Genomic DNA, 24,810 nt, shown 5'->3' on the forward strand with positions numbered 1-24,810 from the left:
CTCCTAAATGAACCTATTGAATAATTCATGACTTGAGTGGATGAGTGGCTTAGCTAACAGGATAAAACTGGTGTACACTTCGTAATAATAATAATAATAATAATAATTTATTGGACTTATATAGCACTTTTCTAGACACCCAAAGTGCTTTACATAGTAATGGAGGGAGCTCACCTCATCCACCACCAATGTGAAGCAGCGAAAAGGGTAATGCACGACAACCATTGGGGGGCCATAATGAAAATGGGGCCAAGTTGGGCACTTAACCAGGACACCGATCACTGCCCTGAGGCATTTGGGATTAGATCTTAGTAGCTACACGGGGACTGAGTGAGGACTGTGTGGGGACTTGCCTACAAGGGTCTGGTCGGTGGCTTGGGGAAAACGGCTCTCCTCGTCCAGCAGTGACAGCATGCCCATGGGCTTCTGCAGGAACAGGTCCAGGAGAGGACGGTTGTCCTCATACTCAATCACCCTGGCGTCCACATCCTCATTCAGGTACTCGTCCTATAGGAGAGGGTAAGGGACAGAAATATTTAAATTGGAACGGTGAAGCTGGTTTTGAATGAAACCAAAACCATATCGGACAGATAACATCCCCCTCGGTAGGTTGAGTTTAGTTCTTCATGTTCGGCTCACCTGATAAAGTCAAGGCCCAACTATGAGTCAGAAACATCAAAGAACATACAGTATGTCTCTCTAGAGGTGAAGCACACAATTGAAATACAACGTCAAAGCTTTTAGGTAGAGCTGGGACGACAAACCGAACATTAGCGACACCGACCATACCGATCACTTATCGCACGTTCATTATGATAAGTAGCCTATACTAGAGAAATGTGAAGCTTTAAATGAAATAAGTTTGCTAATATGGGTGATTGTTAATGGGACAATTGATAGCTACAACCATCAAACTACTACTAGTAGTATAAAAGACAATTTAAAAAACTGTGGTGCACAAACATATCGTTCTGTTTATCGTTATGGCATCAATCCAGGCAATTTATTGCAATATGGATTTTTGTCGATACTGCCCTGCTCTACTTTTATGTACCCATGTTCACAATGGGTACAGGCACACAGACAAACACGCTCGCGCATGCTCACAAGGCATCTAATATCTGGAACAGAACACAGCATTAGCCTCAGGTAAAGTCATTCTGAATCTGCAACCTCTTCTCAGGACAGTAGGACAACGCTGCTGAAATAACATCCTGAGGAAACAAAACAAAGCATTCCAGAACAACAGAGGGACACAGACAAGCATCGGAAGAGCTTGTTCCTCTGGGCTTTGCTCTTTATTGTTTGTCTGATAAAAACAAGTAAATATTCTTACTCTCTTCAGGAAGGATGTAGTCTATCAAGAGCCTGATGTTACAATACCGGTATGATTGTTCTGAAGAGATATACATGGTTTTACAGATGTCTTACTGTGCAGAATTTAGTCAGGACATTTTAGACAAATATATTGTACACTTAGCACTGCAGAAAAAGCCTTGCGTTCTGTACATACAGTACATCTATATGTCGGGGCCTTATGCCAGACTTTGCCCTAGTGCGAGTTTACATCCTACACTGTCTTTAACTCCTAATTGACCCTCCTTTGCAATGATTTATGGAACCTCTCTATGGGGTTAGACTAAAGCATTTAACATGAGCAAACCATTCTCTGCCCGAGGCAAAAGCGCACCCCAGAGACCACGGCTAGGGAATTGTCAACCCTTTCCCCATCGTAAATGCAAGCGGAAGGATATTTCACCCGTTACGCACTCTGTTAAAGAGCCAGGTGACAAAGGACGATGCATTATCACCATTTAAATGGAAATCAAGTCGTATCCAAAGGTGAAAAGTGCTTTGAAATGCTTCCCTGGAGGCACAGGCACACTCAGATGAGTATTCATACTATTTCCGAGAGAGACGACTATGTTAGCGACAAGGAGGAATGGGCTACCTGCTCCCAGGCGAATATGTGTTGGTTGAAGTAGAACTGGATCTGTTCGTTGGCGATGTTGATGCAGAGCTGCTCAAACGAGTTCCTCTTGAAGTTCTCAAAGCCAAAGATGTCCAGGATGCCAATGTTCAGGCCCTTGTCGTCCTCTCTGTCAGGGGGAGATCAGAAATGATTAGGTATTAAGGAAGAGTATTAGAGACTATGAGGCGGAGAGAGACAGATCAGGAAGGTTTTATAATGATGACAGTCGTTATGATTAGCACCTACTAGTGAGGTTTAAGTTCATTTTCAGGGCACACACATACACACACACACACACACACACACACACACACGCTCTCTTACCCTAGGTGTGTGTCGGGTCGGAGCAGGGTGTTGATGCGGTTGACGATCCAGCTGAAGAGCCTGCCGTATAGGGCCTTGCCCATGGCGTCCCTCACCTCCGTGGCCTTCTCCACCGTGTTGGGCCTGACGATGGTCTCGCCCCGGGCCACTACGCAGTGGGACGTCAGGGCCTCCTGGAGCTCGTCTGGACGGATACACAGCAGCGACGCCGCTGTGGGGAGAAACCCAGGGATGGAAAGAATGTAGAGGTACTGGGTGTTGTCACCATAGAAACGGCCCTGCGGTATTGACGTTTGCATGTAGATTTGCAGAGACAACACAGAAAACGTGCACATGATATAGACATGCGGTATGTGTAGACAGGCAGCAGGGAGGACATTGTTGGGACGATATACTGTATGTGTATGCAAACATGATGAAAATGTACACATTCAGAGAGATATCCTGTACACGTACTTTACACATAAACCAAACATAGTCCAAAAAAATAGGTCCTATTAGAAAAGATGCAGATATCCCACATTTGCCCATCAGCAAAACAAAACCATACATGGCACTCCACATAAACAAGGACACAAATCTCAACATACACACAGACATGAATACAGCCACCCTGACATAGACACGCACATTCACATTTATCAAAACGAGATAACACTTCTTCAAACTGCAGCTGGTAAAATAAGATAACTGGCTCTCACACCATGATACAGATGGAAGACCACACTCTTAGGGGGAAAAAATGGTTCCAAAAGGGTTATTCGGCTGTGCCCATAGGAGAATCCTTTTGAGTTTCATGTAGAACCCTCTATGGAAAGGGTTTTTACATGGAACCCAAAAGGGTTCTACCTGGAACCAAAAGGGTTCTACCTGGAACCAAAGAGGGTTATTCAAAGGGTTCTCAGATAGGGATAAATTAAAATCATCAAACACAACTAATGTCAGGTGTGTCAAGCTGAATTTAAAGGGACTGCATGTAAACAGGCTGGAGATACTTTAGTGCTTTATGTCTCCAGCGTTCACGCTAGGCTGGCCACTCTGTAGAGGTAATGGGCATTAGCGGGGAAAGAGGTGAGAGTCATGTTAGCTTTACATCACACCAGGTGCTGGACTGTGCGTCTGTGTCTCACCATTCTCCAGAACTGCTATGTTGGAGATGTTGCTTTTGTCGGTTTGGTGCTCGGAGGCCACAGAGGCAAACTCAATGTCGCCTGAGTTTAGGATAGCAGCCAGAGTACTGTACACACTGCCCAGCTCCTAAGGGTTCAAAACGTGTGATTAAACTTGACCTTATTGTTCAGAATATAACACATTCATACTTTGATACAAAGTCATGGAATACTCATTTGCAGATTTCATCTGAAGGCTTTTTCATAGATTCAGTGGTTCGATTGGAACTACCTAGTTAATAGCATTGGGGCTTGGTAGCCTACAATCTGACAGAATTCCTACATCATGTCTGTTTGATGGCTTTGGCATCACTGTCACATGCCGTGTCCTAATGTCACTATACTCAGACTGACATGACACCGACAAGCTCGTGATAACCCTGCTCTCTCTTGATGGGGAGCTGCTATCCAAAAGCTAGCACGGTTTAAAACACCTCTCCCCCAATGTGAACTACTTGTTTGTGTGTATGTACTGACATGTATGTGTAACTGATAGATACACACACACACACACACACACACACACACACACACACACACACACACACACACACACACACACACACACACACACACACACACACACACACACACACACACACACACACACACACACACAATTCATGTTAATGTTTTTAAATGTCTGTAAATTCTAAAGTATTTTGTCTGTAATGTCTTTTCCGTTTTGTGCCGGACGCCATTGGCGTCGGCTAATGGGGATCCTAATGAATCAAAATCAAATCAGAATCCATTTAATCCAAATCAGAAATGCACTTTAGATGCACCCTTTCTTTATGTGCAAGGTAGACAGGAGAATGGGAGGTAGCCATACTAGCAGAGTGGTTAGCGATTATAGTGATTATACTGTACGTACGATAAGTACTATTGACTTGTGGAACCCAGAGGCAATCAGTTATTTACGGTACTTCCTTGGGCTTCATCAGTGTCCATGTTGCTAATTGCAGACTGTACAAGGCCTCATGCCACAGTCCACACTGACTCATATGACAGCTAACAACAACACTGGAAATCATTCTCTTGACCGTTCAACCAGAATGGGCCTCTTTTCCTGGAACTGCTTTATGGCCATTTGCAAATTTCACATCAGTTACTGCACATTAATTCTTTTTTCTCTCCTTTGAATTCCTCATTTATTATAATTTCCCCTTTTCACAGCCAAGGCAATAAAATAGGAGCCATTTGTGACGAAACATACATTTTGTTTATTTTTATAAAGCATCATGACATGGCAAAGACACTCTCCACATAGAGAGCAACCTAGTAAAAAATCCTCCAGGCTTTAACTGAGAACGGTTATGTGTGTAACCTTTGGACAGGAGGTTGGTTTTCTTTGCTTTAGGAATAAGCAATGAACCCAATGTACTATAGTGTATGTACCTCCAGGGTAAAGCCGATGACTTTGAAACACTGTTCCACCGCGTCAAACTGCTCCTTGTAGAAGGTGTTGTTCACTATGTCAGGGCCCAATTTAATGTGCTCGTTGAACAGATATCTGGGACAGAAGAAAGGAAAATAAACCACAAATAAGGTCATGATTGGTGGGGTGAAGGCAGCAAAGTAGGGTATTTGGGAAAGTATAGGGTTACAAGAGATAGGAAGGTTAATTGTGGGGCCTACTTTGGGGTTTTGCTGTCTGATAGCTTGTAGTGGGCAAGTTTCTTCCGCTCAGCTAAACCAGCGTAGATGTAGTAGAATATGTGGAAGTTCTTCTCACCTCTGTAAGGACAGTCACACGACAGGTATATGTCATCACATATGAATATGTTTGATGATTGAAACACAAAGAATATTAATCCCATCCAAGTCTGTCAGCTATGGTTGCCTAAGATTACCAGAAGCCTATTTACAATCTCATAAAAAGCCAAAGACATAGTAAGATGTATTCCAAAACACATAATTGGCAAGCAACCAAGCTAATCTAGACTGCTGTGTTAAGTCAGTTGTGATAGACTGTCATCAGTTTTAAAGCTATTTGTCATGCAATACTTATCACATCCGATTATAGGCTTCATGATGGTTGCATTTAAACCACTCATTTTAACATAATTTTATTCCCCCCACATATATTTTTCCATTCCAGAAGAAAACCGACTTTTGGCACCTAAGACAATATGACCCCATGAGAGAAGTGACACTTTGAATCTAGGCAGTAGGTACATAGTTAACTGACAGACAACATTACTCTCAGAGAGTGCACCGATCCTTCACCCGCAGTCTGAATTTATTTACCAAGAGCAAAAAGTCACCCTTTGAAGCCCCAATGAGGAGACATCGACAGCTAGAATCTTTGATCAAACAGGAAATAAGCTATCCGCGCTCTCTCTACTCTCTGCACTCCCTGGTCATGGGATAATACAACAGGAGCAATAAACTGCAGTGGGAAGGCACTTCCGCCAGCTTCAGAGGGACAGAGAAAAAAATCTTCCAGTTATCCCTTGCCCTTCTTGACCAGAGGCTGCTAAGAAATTATAGAAGTAATGACTTTTGAGCAAATAGATGGACACACACATTAATTGGCCACTGGCCACAATCGTAATGTTGTTGTCATGTGAAAGTCACAAGAATGCCTTATACGTATTACACGAAGGCTATGTGCCAGTCAGATGAGGGCCATATGAATGCCTTAGTGAAGCTGTCTGAGGGGTCTTACGTGGCCTGATGTACGACGCGGGATTTCTCCAGGAGGTATTCGGAGATTTGCGCTCCGACAACGGTCCCCCCGCAGGTAAACTTCATCTCCAGGTATTTCCCGAAGCGGCTGGAGTTGTCGTTGATGGCGGTACATGCGTTCCCAAAAGCCTCCACCAAGTTATTGACCAATAGGATCTTCTCTTGGAGTGAGCGATTATTGGCCTGCAAAGATGTGGACGATCAGCATGAAAACGTATCATTTTAAGCGATGAGTAACAATAAAAGCATGATCTGCAATGGTGCACTGTAACAGGCAGAGTATCATGTTTGCCGTCACAAGTGAACATGAAGTGCCGTAATTACATTCTATGTCATTCTTACCACCGTATCTCACCTTTCCAAGCACTGTGAGCTGCTCGACCAATAGATGGGCGCTCTCTGTCTTTCCTGCACCGCTCTCTCCACTGATAACAATGCACTGCACAGAAACAACCAGTCCCCAGTTACTATGGTATTCTGGTCTACTGACATGTTGCTATGCTTGTACAGCACATAGTGGAACGTACTGTATCATTCATACATTACAGTTGACACGGACTTGTGTACCTGGTCTGCGTTGTATGACACCATGGACTGGTAGGCTATGTCAGCAACAGCAAAGATGTGTGGCGGGTTCGCGGTGCGTTTCGCTCCTATGTACATCTTTGTGTACTGTGCAAGGAAAAGGATAAGGCACATGTGAGGGGATTTCATTTGAATTTGATACCAACAAGTAAGTTAGCTACACTATATGCAGCTAAAATGGGCTGAATCAAATACAACAACTTTCTAGCTGCCTTCTAGTATAGCAAAAAGATAAAGAGATTTAAAGACATGCTCTGGAACTTTGGAGCGTAATATGTATTTTTTTTTTAACCTCCCTCTTTGAGCTGGTTGTGTCATTGTGTAGTTCATACATGCCTAATCTATGAGCATAATTACGATCTTACATCAATGAGCCACGAAATCCCTAGTTTGAAAGCAACTGTTTTCTGGAAGATAATGCCATTTTCTTTAGATTTTCCCACACGTGGGCCAGCCCCCTAGCAACTCGAGTTCAACCAATGAGCTTCAGCCCCTCGCCAATTGAGGGACAGCTAGCAAGAGGCGCATCATGCACACACAGCAGAGCGAGAGTGAGCCATTTACTTTATGTTCATATTCCTTTTATTATATCTAATTGTTGTTGCATTGTTGAGAAGGAACCCGCGGGTAAGCATTTCGTTGGACGGTGTATACCATGTGTATACCATACATATGACTAAGAAAACTTGACACTTGAGAGCGATGACGTGGTACCGCTTCTGGCTCGTGAGCGCTACTTTCAGAACTATTTTCAGAACTACTGGCAAGAAAGTATACAAAAGTACCGGAGAATCTCTTCAAGCAATTTTCAAAAATGTGTTTATTCCCATTATAGTGCAAGACAAACACTCATCAGTGCAGTTGCTACTATTCCAAGTAATGACTTGTTTAATTATGTACAACATGCCACAATGGACAATACAACTTAACAATAGTATCATGGCATTTTGTCTTGAAGGGTTCAATTACAAAAACATCAGCAGTTCAGTAAGACAAGTAACATTTTTCCAGAACTGTATAAGAGAGGTAGTGAAGAAACCGTGTGATAAATGGAAAAGTGTGGCCAGTGGAGAGAGAGAGAGAGAGAGAGAGAGAGAGAGAGAGAGAGAGAGAGAGAGAGAGAGAGAGAGAGAGAGAGAGAGAGAGAGAGAGAGAGAGAGAGAGAGAGAGAGAGAGAGAGAGAGAGAGAGAGAGAGAGAGAGAGAGAGCGGTAGCGTGGAAGGGAAAGAGGAAATGGGGCACTGAGGTCCTAATGAGATACGGTCGGGTGCATTCAGTAGTGTCTGTTTGACCACATTAACACACACGCTCGCAGGAATACACACAGACAGACAAACACACATCGCACACACAAATACACACACCTGTGGGCTATACAGCTCCATCTTGTGAAACGGGTTAACTGCAATGAGGATGTCTCCAACGTAGGTATAGATCTGGTCCTTGGCATAGCGCCTCTGAAGCTGCTCTGTGACTGAATTCTGGGAAGAGATCAAACGTGCGCATTCAGTATTGTGACATTCAAAGGTAATAATTGATGTTTGAAGAAACGTCATCACAGTATTTCAGTATCATTTGACGAGGGCCTCGGTGCAGAGCAGTGATTACTGAGGAAACATTGCAGTAAGCTTCAACACTTATTAGGATTGCTTACAGTACGCTGGCAAGTTGGCAATATATCTGTCAGCGTAAATAAGCATTATGCAACGTAACAAATGTACACTGTCGTTGTTTACATGAATATGAGAATCTGGACTCAGTTCCGTTCATCATCTCCACCTTGATTCCATTAGGCATTGTGCTCAGATCATACATTCTGTTTCCACACCATCCCTCGGCCCAGACTAGGATATAAACTAAACCAGCCATGTAGAGGAATGGGCAGAAATATCCCGAGGCGACTGAGCAATTTGTATGTTTCAATATGTCAATGGAGTACTCAGCTTTGATAAATCACCCTAAATGTGTTTGGTACAAATATTGCTATTTTGCTTCTACAGTATATTAATTTACTACCGGTGTAGAGACTAGAGGGACGTAATTCTGAGAGGAAACACTGTCCTAACTTAAACTGTGGGTGGTTATCAATAACCTACACTCATAGAAAAAATGGTGCTATCTAGAACCTAAAAGGGTTCTTTGGCTGTGCCCATGGGATAACCATTTGAAGAACAATTTTGGGTTCAAGGTAGAACCCTTTTGGGTTCCAGGTAAATCCCTTTCTACAGAAACCCTAAAGGAACACATAAGCGTTATATCTGGAAGCAAAACGGGTTCTCCTATGGGGACAGCCGAAGAACCCTTTTGGAACCTTTTTTTTTCATAAGAGTGTAGGTCAGGTATGGCTGCTTTGATGGGGATGGAGGCAACAAAAAATGTGAACTCATCATGAGGAGCTGAAGTGGCTCCTGGGTCTGTGTACCCACATCCATACCCACACATGCAGTCAGAGCTGGCCCTAGCCTTTTGGGGGCCCTTAGCGGTAAAAAAAGAAAGTTGCTTCAGTTTTGGGAAATGTATCCGTGGGCCTACAAAATGGGAAGTCGGCCCCCAGTTGCCCCTCCCTGACCTAGGTTATTAATACAGAGTGAGAATAAAATATAACCACCTTGACACTGATTAACACAAAGCCGATTACATTTTTTTGTGTGGATCTGAAAGGATTGGCTAGAGTTGAGCAATATGGCTAACAATTCCACCTATCGGCTAAGGGGAAGCTACTACCGTGTTGATAATAGATGTCCGATATCTTCAGCTAATTTCATCTCTTACCTCATCAAGTACTTCCAGGGTGGCAAGGTCATCCACTTCGTCGGGGGTGGGGCTTGATGACATCATTTGACCACCTTTCTTGGTGTGGATGCGCTCATGCCTACAACACAGGATGCAGTATGAAGTCTAAAGCAACTAGTTGCATCTAAACAACTAACTTATAACAACAACAGAGCTGATACGTGATTGCAGTAGATTAATCCAGCATTTAACAATGGCTTCACATTACGTTCCTCTATAATGTTATTTTCTTAAAACTGCAACACCTTGACTCCTTTTTCTCTTTTTACTTTCTATCTACTTAAATTTAACAAATCTCCCACATCCACACACTCCCACATAAAAATACTACAGTTTACTATAGAATACTACAGTACTTACTATAGAATGCTGTAGTAAACTGTAGTACACTGTAGATTACTATACTACACACTTTAGTATTCCTCGATCATGTGTAGTACTTACTATATCATTTTGTAGTATACTGTAGAATACTATAGTAAATACTACAGTATACTAGTTTGCTAAACACTACAGTCCGCAAAAACAATGCAGTTTTTAAAAACTGTATTACAGTATTTTATTTGCATATACTCTGCCCATTCCCCTCCCCCAATATAAAAATTTGGACCACCCGTAAGTGAGAAATCTATAGTACATGCCAATATAGAGCATATTGTGTTCCATACAAATTATAGAAAAGAGCAGAAGCACTGAACTCTCTGTTCAGACCCCAGTCCTACATACCTACAGGTTATAGAACATTGGTCTTTTAGTATTTCTCCAGTAGGGTTCCTCAAGGAGAAAGACCCCACTTCTATGTCATAGATAATAAAACAAAAACACTTTAGTAAATATTACAGTAACGTCCCCAAAAACACTACAGTAAATAATACAGTATACTACAGTCCGCAAAAACACTAGAATAACTACTATAGTAATACTACAGTATTTATACTATACTATTTTTTCCTGTAACTGAGTCAATCTAGATCGAATCAATCTAGATCAGGGGTCTCCAAACCCTGTTACTGGAGAGCTAAACTGTAAACTGTAAACTACCATCCTGTAGGTTTTCACTCCAACCCCAGTTATAACTGACCTGACTCAGTCTATCAACCAGCTAATCATTAGAATCAATCAGGTGCACTAGATTACGGTTGGACCAAAAACCTACAGGACGTTAGCTCTCCAGGAACAGGGTAGTAGAGCCCTGATCTAGATCTATTCAAGCTGTGCTTCTACACAAGCTTTTTGCCCACGATGACAATTTAGCTGCATGGCTGTCCAGTCCCTCCTCTCCTGTTTGGCCTTTCACCTCTCTTGAGTGCGACTCCAAGTTTACCTCCCCAGGCGGATAAAGGTTGAGGCTGACCACAACAGAGCTTGACCAACTCTTAAACAAATAAATTGCTGGTCCCCACTGATCCTATTGTTATTGTATCTAACCGGCTAGTAGCTCCTTTTCCTGTTTTTTCCCTCCCTGCCTTGTGGTGCCACGACACGTCTTACTCCACGCTACCTGACTCTACTGGCTGATTCTGCTAAACCTGATTATAAAATGGTGCTGAACATTTATTTTTAACTGAACCTTTATTTAACTAGGCAAGTTAGTTAAGAACAAATTCTTATTTACAATGACGGCCTAGGAACAGTTGGTTAACTGCCTTGTTCAGGGGCAGAATGACACATTTTTACCTTGTCAGCTCGGGGATTCGATCAACCTTTCGGTTACTCGTTCAACGCTCTAACCACTAGGCTACCTGCCGGCCCTTGGCTGGTGTTTTTACAAAAAAAATCCAATCCTCGCTTGACCAGCAACACGTGCCAGTATTGTGGAAAAACTCAATAATTATACCCATTCCTAAAGCATCTAATCCCTCTGTGCTGAATGACTTGACATCCTTAGTAACGAAGTGCCTTGAGAAAATTGCGAAAAGTCATGTTCTCAGCGCCACCCAGAAACTCCTCGACCCGTTTCAGTTTGCTTATCAGCCCAGCAGAGGAGTTGATGATGCCATTCTTATACTCCTCAACATGGTCTATAGACATCTAGAGGGTGCCAAATCCCATGTCAGGGTTTTGTTTGTTGACTTTTCTTCTGCCTTCAACACAATCCAGCCTTACATTCTGGCACAGAGACTCATTCGGGACTTCTCCTTAGATATGGGGCTGTTTTATTGGCTGTTGGACTTCCTGAGCCAACGGTCACAGCGGGTCAAAATAGGTCCCCGTGTGTCAGACATACGCACCACCAACACAGGCTCTCCATGTACACTAATAGTTGTACTAGTTCCCATCCTGACAGACACCTCGTTAAGTTTGCTGATGACACTGCCTTGATCAGCCTGTTGCATGATGACGAGGAACACCATGGCCCGGTCCTAAATGACTTTGTAGAGTGGTGTGACGAATCACACTTAGTCCTGAATACCAACAAGACCAAAGAGATGTGCATAGACTTCAGGAAGTGTACAACACCTACCTCTGCAACATCTATCAGAGGTCAGAATATAGAGATTGTAGAGGAATACAAATACCTGGGTGTCCTCTTGGACAATACGCTTCAGTGGAGTAAATGTACAGACCTGATCTACAAAGAGAGCAAACAGAGACTGTCCTTTCTCAAAAGGCTGGGATCTTTTAATGTTGACTGTTTTACAAATCTTTCATTGAGAGTATTTCAACTGTTTGTATTGTTTGTTGGTTTGGCAATGCCACTGTCAGTCAGAGAAATATTTTGACAAGGATTATCACCACAGCAAGTAAGGTACTTGGAGTCAAACAGACAGGCCTGGATGAGATCTTTAAGGTCAGGGCCCTCTGCAAGGGTCACAAAATAATTTTAGACCCAAGCCACCCCCTGTACCCGGACTTTGAACTACTCCCCTCTGGGCACAGGTATAGGGTGCCCCTCAGCAGGAAAAACACAACTAGACAATCATTTGTGCCAGGTGTGATATCCCTCCTAAATAGCTCGTGCTAATGTTCCTATCCACCCAGTAAGGCCAGCCTCTTTTTATTGCTATGTAACTGTTAGGAAAATTGTATTGTCAATTTGTTTTGTAATTAAACGCCACTTTACATGACAGTGCAACAAAATTTCCCTTTATGGGGACAATAAAGTCAGTAAAGCTGTGACAATGTCATTTTTTCACGCTATTTGATGGGTCATACATTGTTTGATTTGTTAAAACATGGGTGTAGGTTGTAAAAACTACAGTCAAAGTCAGACATGAAACAGAAGAAGGAGAAACGAACAACACGTCTGCTCTCGAAAGGGTCTAGCCTGACTAAAACACATCTGGAACACAAGGATGACAGTGTCATCCTTAGATGTCGACAACAATCATCTAGACACAGCACAATGACTTGATTTCAGCAAAGTGCTGGGTTGTGGGTAGGCTACAAACTACAGTCTACAGTTAGGGCTTTGATTAGACAAAATAAGTGGGCAGGTAACTAGCTACCCCTACAACCCCTACTAGGGCATTCATATCCCCTACCTGTCGTTACTGTCTGTGCTTCTGTCTGTCTTTCCATGATGGCTTAAATGACAGAAATAACATTACAGTTCATAAGCAGGATATGGCATGTAGTCGCAGTGGTTGAACTTGATATCTGGGCTTCAGGGGCCCAACATTCAGTCACTGGTGAAACGTTGAGCCGGAAAGTGACCCAATATCCAGCTGATGTGCAATTTGGATTACTGTCTACATCCACATCCAAGTAAAGATAATGCCTATCTCCTCCAACGGCAGACAGTTGTGCAACCAGTAGGAACGTAATAGAATGCAATAGAACATAAAGTACTGTGTGGAGTAGGTGAAGCTTGAGTTTGAAAGTTAAGATGAAATAAATCCACTACATGTTCACGTTGGATCACGGCATGGGTCCCTTTTGTAGATAACAAGTAACATGACTGTACTATGACATGTCAAACATGCACGGTTATATAAGAATAGGTCTACATGGCCAACAGGGAGATGTTATGAAATACATTATGACATTCATATGGAAGGAGTTTCTAGAATGTTCCATACGTTTTTTGTTTTCTTTTATTTCACCTTTATTTAACCAGGTAGGCCAGTTGAGAACAAGTTCTCATTTATAACTGCGACCTGGCCAAGATAAAGCAAAGCAGTGCGATAAAAACAACAACACAGAGTTACACATAAACAAACGTACAGTCAATAACACAATAAAAATCAATGTACAGTGTGTGCAAATGTAGAAGAGTAGGGAGGTAAGGCAATAAATAGGCTATAGAGGCCAAATAATTACAATTTAGCATTAACACTGGAGTGATAGATGTGCAGATGATGATGTGCAAGTAGAGATACTGGGGTGCAAAAGAGAAAGAGGATAAATAACAACATGGGGATGAGGTAGTTGGGTGTGCTATTTACAGATTGGCTGTGTACAGGTACAGTGATCGGTAAGCTGCTCTGACAGCTGATGCTTAAAGTTATAGAGGGAGATGTAAGACTCCAGCTTCAGGGATTTTTGCAATTCGTTCCAGTAATTGGCAGCAGAGAACTGAAAAGAAAGGCGGCCAAAGGAAGCGTTGGCTTTGGGGATGACCAGTGAAATATACCTGCTGGAGCACGTGCTACGGGTGGCTGTTGCTATTGTGACCAGTGAGCTGAGATAAGTCGGGGCGTTACCTAGCAAAGACTTATAGATGACCTGGAGCCAGTGGGTTTGGCAACTAATATGTAGTGAGGGCCAGCCAACTAGAGCATACAGGTCGCAGTGGTGGGTAGTATATGGGGCTTTGGTGACAAAACGGATGGCACTGTGATAGACTACATCCAATTTGCTGAGTGGAGTGTTGGAGGCTATTTTGTAAATTACATCGCCGAAGTAAAAGATCAGTAGGAGAGTCAGTTTTGCGATGGTAAGTTTGGCAGCATGAGTGAAGGATGCTTTGTTGCAAAATAGGAAGCCGATTCTAGATGTAATTTTGGATTGGAGATGCTTAATGTGAGTCTGGAAGGAGAGTTTACAGTCTAACCAGACACCTAGGTATTTGTAGTTGTCCACATATTCTAAGTCAGAACCGTCCAGAGTAGTGATGCTAGTCAGGCGGGCGGGTGCGGGCAACAATCGGTTGAAGAGCATGCATTTAGTTTTACTAACATTTAAAAGCAGTTGGAGGCCACGGAAGGAGTGTTGTATGGCACTGAAGCTTGTTTGGAGGTTTGTTAACACAGTGTCCAAAGAAGGGCCAGATATATACAGAATGGTGTCGTCTGTGTTGAGGTGGATCAGAGAATCCCCAGCAGCAAGAGTGACATCATTGATATATACAGAAAAAAGAGTCGGCCCGAGAATTGAACCCTGTGGCACCCCCATAGAGACTGCCAGAGGTCCGGACAACAGACCCTCCGATTTGACACACTGAACTCTATCTGAGAAGTAGTTGGTGAACAAGGCGAGACAGTCATTTAATGCAAAGGTCAGTTGGATCCTGAATACATAGTGCTATGTGGGGCCTTTGTAGCTTTTATCTTTCTACCATTGTCTAACAGAGGTCATCTGCATCATGACGGTACCTTGTCTTTCCAGTGGTTCCTATCTGCTGGTTGAGGTCTATGAGTTCCATCAGCTGTTTCTGCAGGATCCTCTCTCGGCCTACAATCTGTTTGATGAACACATGCTGGAGCAGGTCTAGAACATTAGGCCTCAGCTCAAAGTCCTTGATCAGACATCTGTGGGTGAGACAGTTGGACAGGGAGAATGTTACTGATGCTCTGGGCCTTGCAATCAGCAACTGAACATTGTGATATTCTGATTCATGCTTCTATTTTAGGGGGTGAATGGTTTATGACGAGCAAATCTGAAGAGGATAATAAAGCAAGTATTTTGGCCTGTAAATGAGAGGGAATGTTTACACTTTTGTGCTCTGTAATTAGCAACAACACACACACACACACACACACACACACACACACACACACACACACACACACACACACACACACACACACACACACACACACACACACACACACACACACACACACACACACACACACACACACACACACACGCACACACACACACAAACAAGCACACAAATGCATGCACACACGCACCCACACACCAACAGACACATAACATACACACACAGCTCCCATTAAACTCACTTGCAGATGAAGTCGTTAAAGTGGTCCGACCACAGCTCCGGCTGGTACAGGGTAGGGGGAGGGTTTCTGTACGGGGGAAATCATCAAAAGATAAGATAAAATGTGAATTACACAGACTGGGAGGAGAACAGAGGCTACGGCTGGGAGCAGGATGATGGAATGAAATGTTAACACTGTGCTTCATTTCAGATACCAAGAGAAATCTCAACGTTAAGCCTGACACTCACATAGGGAAACTTTAAGGCCACTTGGATCTAAGCATTTCGGTGAAAAACACCAACAAATGATTTCAAACCTAAACAACACCAGGTTGTACTTGCAGAATGCTGACATAAACTTGTCATGGGACCATCAAAATGTTGACAGGTGTTATGCCAATCGGGATATAACACAGTTATAAGACATTATGCCCATTATGCAGACTTTCTACTCCAATCTCAAAGTAACCATAATGAATACAAAAAAGTACTCCTTTAACAAGCAAATACAGCCAGACACTGTAGTTAGCTCCCCAACCCTGACAAGACAAGACCTCACCCACTAAGGAACAATAACGCTAATTTGCTATAATTCCCTGTCCTGTTTAAAGTGTCTCTTTATAAGAGGGTGCTTGGCACAGGATGTAAGAGTTGATATTGACTCGCTAATGCAGCGGGGCCTTTTCACGTCCGCAACGACAGCGATTCATTGCTGTAACGGGAGGGCATACATCTCCTGGTTATCACACTTAGTTCACACCCCATATAGACAGAGTGTGTGTCAGACATTTAAATGGACTCTGTTCTGCCAACGCTCCGACTATTAAAATGAATTCTTATCTGGAAGACAAACAGGTCTGGAGAAGCTGTGGGGAGGGGAAAGTCAAACATCTGCTATCTAGACCTGGATACTGGAGCTGAATGTGGAATCTAGGAGCTGAGAGGAAACAAGGACTGTAGGGATATACTGTTGAGAGACTAAAGGGTTTTGACAATTGTAAAAGGACGCAGCCATCAATAATATTGAGTCAAGATAATAGCGGTGGTCAAACGAGCTCATCATATCTCATACAATTCTCATGCAACTAATTGATCTGTGTTATTAGTACAACCTACTCAATGTGTTTAAAATGTGTTATTCCGGGAAACATTTGGACCATTCCTATACACTCCTGTATCTTTCTTCTCCTCCTCCACAGGCGGTGGGTTCCAAAAGGGTTATTTGCGGAGGTATGGGGTTTTACCAAGAACCGTTTTGATCTGAAGAACCCTTTATGGAAGACAGCGGTTCTTTGTAAGGTACAGGGTTCCACCTAGAACCTTTGTCATCCTAAGAACCGATTTTGGAAGAAAGGGCTCTTTGATGATTCTTTAGTAGGCAAGAAGGACTCTTTGGAAGGCAAGAATGGTTCTACATAGAAACATATATCAGATTTCCTAGCATACTCTTTTGCAGGGTGGTTTTCAAAATTGTTTGTTTAATGTCTGTGTTTTTGCATGTACATTGATACATTTTATGCTACACACAGAAAAATAGCATGAATTATTCTAAACTAATCCAATCTGTTAGTAGTTGGACTTATTGCACCTGTTACTGAGATGGTTGTTCTAGATGGTTGTTCCAGTTAAGATGATTGATTGAGGTATTCTCAATAGTCAATCTTCCCTACAAAATTCCACTTGTTGGATATCCTAACTCTGGTTGGATTCCAAAACCAACACTTTGCAAGCCAGCATAATGTGACTTGCAGGCCTGATGTGGCCTGTAAACCAGGAGTTTCCTAACACCACTGTGTTAATAAAAAAAACATATTTTTAACTTTATTTAACTAGGCAAGTGTTAGGGTATAATTAGGCTCTCAAATAAAGGCCTTATGATATATGTAATATATTGTCATAAATAATGAAATTTTAAAGGCTAGTAAGGCTGGTGGAACTGTTCATAGAGGGTTCTAGGAAGAAGATAAAAGGGTTCTCGGTTAAACCATTCATAGAGAGCTCTAGGTAGAACCATTTACAGGGGGTTCTATGAGAACCCTACATAGTGGGTTCAGGTAGAACCCTCTGTAAAGGCTTTTACCTAGCATCAAACAAGGGGTCCCCTATGGGGACAAACTGAAGTGTTCCTTTGACCCTTCCTTCACCTAAATTCATGTATTTTGGACATGCACTGTATGCTGGGACATATTTTGTGTGTGTATGCTTGCCTGCATGTGTAGTGTGTATTTTAGACTTGACCTGGGGTCTGTTCCCGTCCCTTATCTGGCTGGGTCACTGCTAGGCAGTGCCAGGCCAGAGGGAGTGTTGGCAGAACTGCTCTCTCTGGGGTCAAACCGGGATAATCCTGAACACAGGTTCCCTAGCCATAATCCAGTGGAGGAACAGCTTCCGGACATCTTGGGTGATGTCATCGTGGCTATTAAATGGGGACAGCACTTCAAGCAAAAACACAGCGCGTACCTCCGCTGGTCACTAGTGTGTGAGTAAGAGAATGAAATGAATCACTGTTGAACTCAAGGCCCATTTGAATGCATTAGTGAAAATGCATTTACAAACCTCCTCAATGTGTTTGATTACTTGTATACTAGCCTGTCTGCTGGCATGACAGGACAGCGTTGGATGTAGAGTGTTGGCAAAACAAAGGATAAGGGAATTTTGGCAACCAAAAATACAAAAGTCAGTGGCAATCATCCCACTGAATCTATTGAATTTTGTCCATTTAACATGGTTTCTCAATGGAGATCCTGGCCAGCATGGTGAAAGAGGAGTGTGAGGGAAGTGTGTGGAGAGAGCCTGCAGCTCTTGTAACAGCAGTCACAAAGATTCAGAGAAAGCTGTGTGATGATGACTGCTCTGGAGCAAAAAACCCCCAAGGCAAAGAGTACACTAACAACAGAGGGGGGAGCTGAGAGAATGGCCTTTGTGTGTGTGTGTGTTTTTAGACAGAGAGGGTCATAGCAAGAATGAGAGAGATAGAGAGAGAGCGCGAGAGAGAGAGAAAAAGAGAGATAGAGAGAGAGAGAGAGAGAGAGAGAGAGAGAGAGAGAGAGAGAGAGAGAGAGAGAGAGAGAGAGAGAGAGAGAGAGAGAGAGAGAGAGAGAGAGAGAGAGAGAGAGAGAGGTGAAAGAAAGAATAGAGAGGAAGCTACTCTTTTGTCATTTGCAATGTGCAATTTTTCCAGTCTAGTGAGGCGTGTGTGTGTGCCTCTGTGTGTCGGCGCACACAGTGGTAGGGTGGAGATGGACAAAATGTTGTGGCGTCAAGATGACAGCGGTGATGAGCGCTTGTGCACCCGCCTCACAACCTGAAGACCAACGACAGTAATCAATAACCATTCACCTCCTCCGCCCCCAACACAGTGGGGGCAGAGAAGGAAAAAGATGATCTAGATTCCTCCCTATGTATCAACAGAAAGAGGAGGATCACAGTAAATAGCAGAGCGAGGTGGTACGTCTAAGCTGCTGTAATGCAAAAGAAAGCTATCTATTCATTTTGCCTTCTGACAGATCCAAGCCCCACAGACAGTTGTATGGAAGGCCAATTCGTCTCGCTGGCTACAGAACTGTAGAGTGCAAATGGTTTTGGAAATTGCAGTCCAAACCGCCTGCACTGCCCTACTTTGACGTTCTATTCTACCAACTGAAAAGCGCAGTAATGGACATATGATTGCTGCATATGATATAGACTAGGCGTGCATAAAACCTAGTTGTGATGATTGTGTTGCTCTTTTGTTGTATGAAGGGCCCTCACAGTGTTCTACAGGAGCACCATCGAGAGCATACTGTCAGGCTGCATCACAGCCTGGTATGGCAACTCCACCGCCGTTGACCGCATGGCTCTTCAGAGGGTGGTATGCTCAGCCGAATGCGCCATTGTGTGCACACTGCCTGCCCTCCAGGACACCTACAACACCAGGTGTCGCAGGAAGGCCAAGAAGATCATCAGGGACCTCAGCCTCGCCACGGTCTGTTCTCCCCGTTTTCATCACTCAAATGCGGGCAGTACACAAGCATTATGGCTAAAACTAAGACTGGCCAATAGCTTCTACCCCCAGACCATCAGGCTGCTGAATAGCCCCCACTAGTTAGCTACCTGCTCCCCCTGCCCCCCCCCTGACTTTCTACCACCCCTCAACAGACATCTACCCTTCCCCTACCCCAATGGACATTTATCATTATGAATAGCCACCACAGCTGCCATCTGTGTAGTAGTTAGATTGCTAGGCTGATGTTAGTTGTTGCAATAACGTCTCGTTGTCTGATATCTAACAACAGATGTTAGCTCTCATAGCTAACGCCTAGCCTTTAGCTCAGTGAGTTAGGCAATTACTTCCTTCTCTGTTGGATATCTTGCACTGAAAACCCCGGTTCAATCCCCAGATGGTTAAATGTGCAGTTATAGGAGCCTGACCTGGGGATTTTGAAGAGAGCTCTCATTGGATGGAGGTCGGAGAGGGGCGGGTCTCCATCTCCCAGCTCTATGGCAGTAATGCCCAGGGACCAGACGTCACAGCGAGCGTCATACGTGGAGTCCAACTGCTGCTCACACGCTATAACCTGTAGACGGAGACACGCACACACACCCTCATTACGATTAGCAGCAGGAAAATGCAGTCTGTCTTTCTAATAGTTTCAAAAAGCTTTTCTAAGGAGAATATTATTGAGAGTGTCTTGGGAGTTACGGGCACACCTTTATCAACAACTGCTGCAGGCATCTACAGGGAATATTGTACAGATAGGACACTCGCTCGCACACACGCACACACGCGCACACACACACACACACACACACACACACACACACACACACACACACACACACACACACACACACACACACACACACACACACACACACACACACACACACACACACACACACACACACACACACACACACACACACACAAATCGCCATCAACAATATCCTTAGGCCGAAATGGCATCCCACTAACAAAATAGATCTCCCCATAGGAGACACATACGGTACGTACACAGACAGAGCATCGATACACACAGTTAAATCCACACCCAGACACCTCAATCACCTGCAGGGAAACAACAGTAATCATTCCCAAGGTACATACTTTAGTAGCGGACTCAACAAATGCATAATATTGTCCAAACATAACAATTACAACATCATTAAGACACCTTTATCAACAAGGGTCCCAGAAATAAATATTCTAAATGACAAAATGTCACATGAACATAATGAAGTACACATTAACGTGCAGAATGCACACCACAGCACAGTACACACGCACAAACATAGATGAAGAGTAGTGTCATGAACAACTCACATGAATAACAAGAAACCGTAAGCAATACGGAATCTTCATCTCAACAGTCATGAAGAATATTCAACATTTACGACAACAAGACGAGCCAAGCAGATACATTAGAATCCATCTTGCCTTACCCTCAACTCAAATCCACTTCATTTGAGGTACTCTTATCTTTTTCCAACAAAGCACAGTAGGTACCATCCAACCCTTCGTAAAATACTTCCAAAACTGGCAGAGAAGCCTTACGATAGCCTATCGACTATCTGCCGCACTCCTCTCTCTGTTTCTGTTCCGTGTTCTGTACGTTGTTTTTTTTTTTTAAGTCTTTTTTTACTCAAATGGTCCACCTGAAAGGACATCCACCTCCGAATCTAATGTCATTAGCTATACTCTATGTAAACGTTATGTAAAATGCCATTTCTCCGCATGAGTTAACACCAAATACATTTGCAAAGTGGATGTAAAAGTCATGTAAAAAAAGAAGGACGGCTGTTCTAACCAGGTCATCTTCAGCATCATGTTGTAGTGTGAGCCAGCCAAGCGCTAGTGTCTTGTGGACAAAAACATTGAGTAGCTGGTCAGAGGCCAACACTCAGGTGAGATTTGGTTCTTATTCGGGGTTCCCGGGTGGCGCAGCGGTCTAAGGCAATGCATCTCAGTGTTAGAGGCGTCACTACAGACAACCTGGTTTGAATCCAGGCTGTATCACAACCGGCTGTGATTGGGAGTCTCATAGCGGCACACAATTGACCCAGTGTCGTCCGGGTTTGGCCGGGGTAGGCCGTCATTGTAAATAAGAATACGTTCTTAACTGACTTGCCTAGTTAAATAAAGGTCAAATAAATAAATTCTACTTATCAAGGTCAACAAAAGTCAGCATTCTTTCTACAGGTCCAGTGTTGGGTGCTGTGTAAGTGTCTAGCGAGGTAAAGGGAATGAGGCCTACCTCTGGCGCCATCCAGAAAGGTGTTCCCACTGAGGTGTTCCTACGAAGACGAGTGTTCGTCAACTGGGCCGAAACACCTGCACAAAGACACAAGGACAACATAGCTGAATTAGATAGGATCCACAGTATGAACGGCTGTATACATCGGGACAGCACAGTTCAGTTACATAGGACATCTATAGACAGGAGCATTCATTTAAAGCAATATAATGATTTTTTCATCTCATGTCCATCAGACAGAAACCAGAGCAGCTGGTTCCGATGATGAGCTGTCATAGGGTCAAAGAGTGAAGTGCTATTCATATTCCAGCTGGGATGGATGAGGTAAACGAAATTCCAAACCCACTCTGTTAGCCATGATGGTGCGGTCACTGGTGACGTTGAACGAAAACAGACGTGTGCACAAACGCATGCACACACACACACACACACACACACACACACACACACACACACACACACACACACACACACACACACACACACACACACACACACACACACACACACACACACACACACACACACACACACACACACACACACACACGCAGTTACACCCAAACACACACATAGCCTCAAACATAGCCTATACACACGCCAACTTGTGATAGCTCTCAAGCAAATGATGGATTGCTTTGCATCACAAATACCCCCAGGTGATTTAGCAGTGCATTTGACTAGAGATCCATCACGAACAAACCTCAGAACCACTTTATTAGCACTTGCTTTCTAATCTACACAATACCGACTAAACCCATTCAAACCATGACATGATTTAATTGGTATCAATTGGTAAGTGTTCACATTATCTTCTGGTCATTTTGAAAGGAGACTGCATACATATCAAACAGCTATGTCTACGGTGGATATTTAACTAAGAATTATTCTAAAGGTCCAGTCAATCTGAATGGGACCACGAGTCGGCTCTTCACTGTGACCATAGCCATGAGCAGAAGCCTGCTTTCTCTTCCTACCTTCACAGTTGTGAGGGTAGGAAGATGTTACACACATGAGTAACACTCATGTGCAGTGGTGTAAAGTACTTTAGTAAAAATACTTGAATGTAATACTTAAGTCGTTTTTGGGGGGGGGTATCTGTACTTTACCGTTTAACTTTAACTTCACTACGTTCCTAAAGAAAATAATATTATTTTTTACTCCATACATTTCCATGCAGTACTCGTTACATTTTATATGCTTAGCGTGACAGAAAAATTGTCAAATTCACGCACTTATCAAGAGACCATCCCTTGTCATCCCTACTGCCTGATCTGGCAGACTCACTAAACACACGTTTCATTTGTAAATGATGTCTGAGTGTTGGAGTGGCTACTGGCTATCTGTCAATTTAAAAAACAAGAAAATGATGCCATCTGGTTTGCTTAATATAAGGAATTTGAAATGATTTATACTTTTACTTTTGATACTTAAGTATATTTTAGCATTTACATTGATTTTTGATACTTAAATATATTTAAAACCAAATACTTTTAGACTTTTACTCAAGTAGAATTTTACTGGGTGATTTTCACTTTCACTTTAGTCATTTTTGATTAAGGTATCTTTACTTTTACTCAAGTATGAAAATTGGGTACTTTTTCCACCACTGCTCATGTGTTAATATCAAAATGTCTGGACAATCAACGACAGGCCGAGCCACAGTCGTGACTCCAGACTCCAGTCCAGACAAATCAGTGTGAAGCTGCAGTAGGTGGTAGAGGAGCAGCTTGAACTGAATCCACCGATGAGCACTAGGTTATCAACAGAATGCAGCAGGACGACTACGGACTGAGAGAGAAGCTGTGCATCAACAAATAGCTATGTGGTTACTATGTGCTTATATGTTTAAACAGACAACTGGAGAATTCCAAAGTATTTACAATACAGTATATGACATGTTGCTAGCATAGATTAATATACAGTATACAGTACACTCCATCTGAGTCAACAAATCACAAATTTGTAAAACAATGTTTGTTTTATCTATGCTGTATGTAACTGTATAGTAAATATTAATGAACTAGAGTATAAAATGATGTTATTTGTAAAGAGTATATGTTGGATATCTCTCCGAGGACCTCCTTGTTGAATGGGTTAAACTGAATTCTGGATGGAATGAATAGCCAGGAGAAGGAATGCAGTAAGCAGCAGATTCACAACGGTGCTGTAGCAAACATCAAAAGGGATTAGGATTATATGCAGGAGGGGATATACACAGGGCTGACGCACTGTGCTGCACGTGCACATGCACACACGTTCATGCATGCACACACACACAAACGATGCATGCACGAACACATACATGTTACTAGCAGAAAAATTTGCACAGATAGTCAGTACACAGACACATTTGAGTCATTTATCAGAGCGACTTGGGTTAAGTGCCTTGTTCAAGGGCACATCGACAGACTTTTCACCTAGTCAGGACTGGGATTCAAACCAGCAACCATTCGGTTACCGGCCCAATGTCCTTAATCGCTAGGCTACCTGCTTACACACGCACACGCACACGCACACGCACACACACACACACAGAAAACCTACACCCAATCAAACACACACGTCCTACACACATATGTTCACACATATTAACCAGTATTTAACCATTTCATTACGGGTTATGAGGCCCTGACACGTATGCACAAAGACGGGCCTATAAAAAGCCCCCGTGGCCGTTCTTTTTCTACAACATTACCCAGAGGCAGGGCCCGGCGGAACACCCTTAATAATCATCAGAGAGATAACACTGTCAATTAGCATATTCCTTAAGAAACTGAAAAGATGGCCTCCCATCCATATTCTTCTTCTCTTTTTCAGGGCTTCTTTTTTCTCAGGGTGGTGATGAGTCACTGCAGGGGTTTTATCTTTTCAGCTGCTTAGTGTAGCGTGGGACGTGCCAGTCCCCCACATGGAAAACTATTAGCCTCGGCG

At 43.1% G+C, this 24,810-nt stretch overlaps 1 protein-coding gene across 1 annotated transcript in view; it reads right to left on the minus strand.

Annotated features, from left to right (window-relative positions):
* The window catches only part of myo3a (myosin IIIA), a 73,856-nt gene that overhangs the window by 20,089 nt on the left and 28,957 nt on the right, over positions 1-24,810 (minus strand). Inside the window, exons 6-20 of the mRNA XM_071328790.1 lie at positions 21,877-21,953; positions 20,054-20,199; positions 15,666-15,731; positions 15,072-15,227; positions 9,514-9,613; positions 8,106-8,222; positions 6,724-6,828; positions 6,512-6,595; positions 6,137-6,339; positions 5,104-5,202; positions 4,864-4,978; positions 3,427-3,553; positions 2,297-2,507; positions 1,952-2,099; positions 354-507 (exon numbers count right to left, since the gene is read on the minus strand). Coding sequence (XP_071184891.1) covers positions 354-507; positions 1,952-2,099; positions 2,297-2,507; positions 3,427-3,553; positions 4,864-4,978; positions 5,104-5,202; positions 6,137-6,339; positions 6,512-6,595; positions 6,724-6,828; positions 8,106-8,222; positions 9,514-9,613; positions 15,072-15,227; positions 15,666-15,731; positions 20,054-20,199; positions 21,877-21,953 — 1,908 coding nt within the window. The remainder of the gene's footprint in view (positions 1-353; positions 508-1,951; positions 2,100-2,296; positions 2,508-3,426; positions 3,554-4,863; positions 4,979-5,103; positions 5,203-6,136; positions 6,340-6,511; positions 6,596-6,723; positions 6,829-8,105; positions 8,223-9,513; positions 9,614-15,071; positions 15,228-15,665; positions 15,732-20,053; positions 20,200-21,876; positions 21,954-24,810) is intronic.

The sequence above is a fragment of the Salvelinus alpinus genome, chromosome 10 (genome assembly GCF_045679555.1).
Source record: "Salvelinus alpinus chromosome 10, SLU_Salpinus.1, whole genome shotgun sequence".
NCBI lineage: Eukaryota > Metazoa > Chordata > Actinopteri > Salmoniformes > Salmonidae > Salvelinus > Salvelinus alpinus.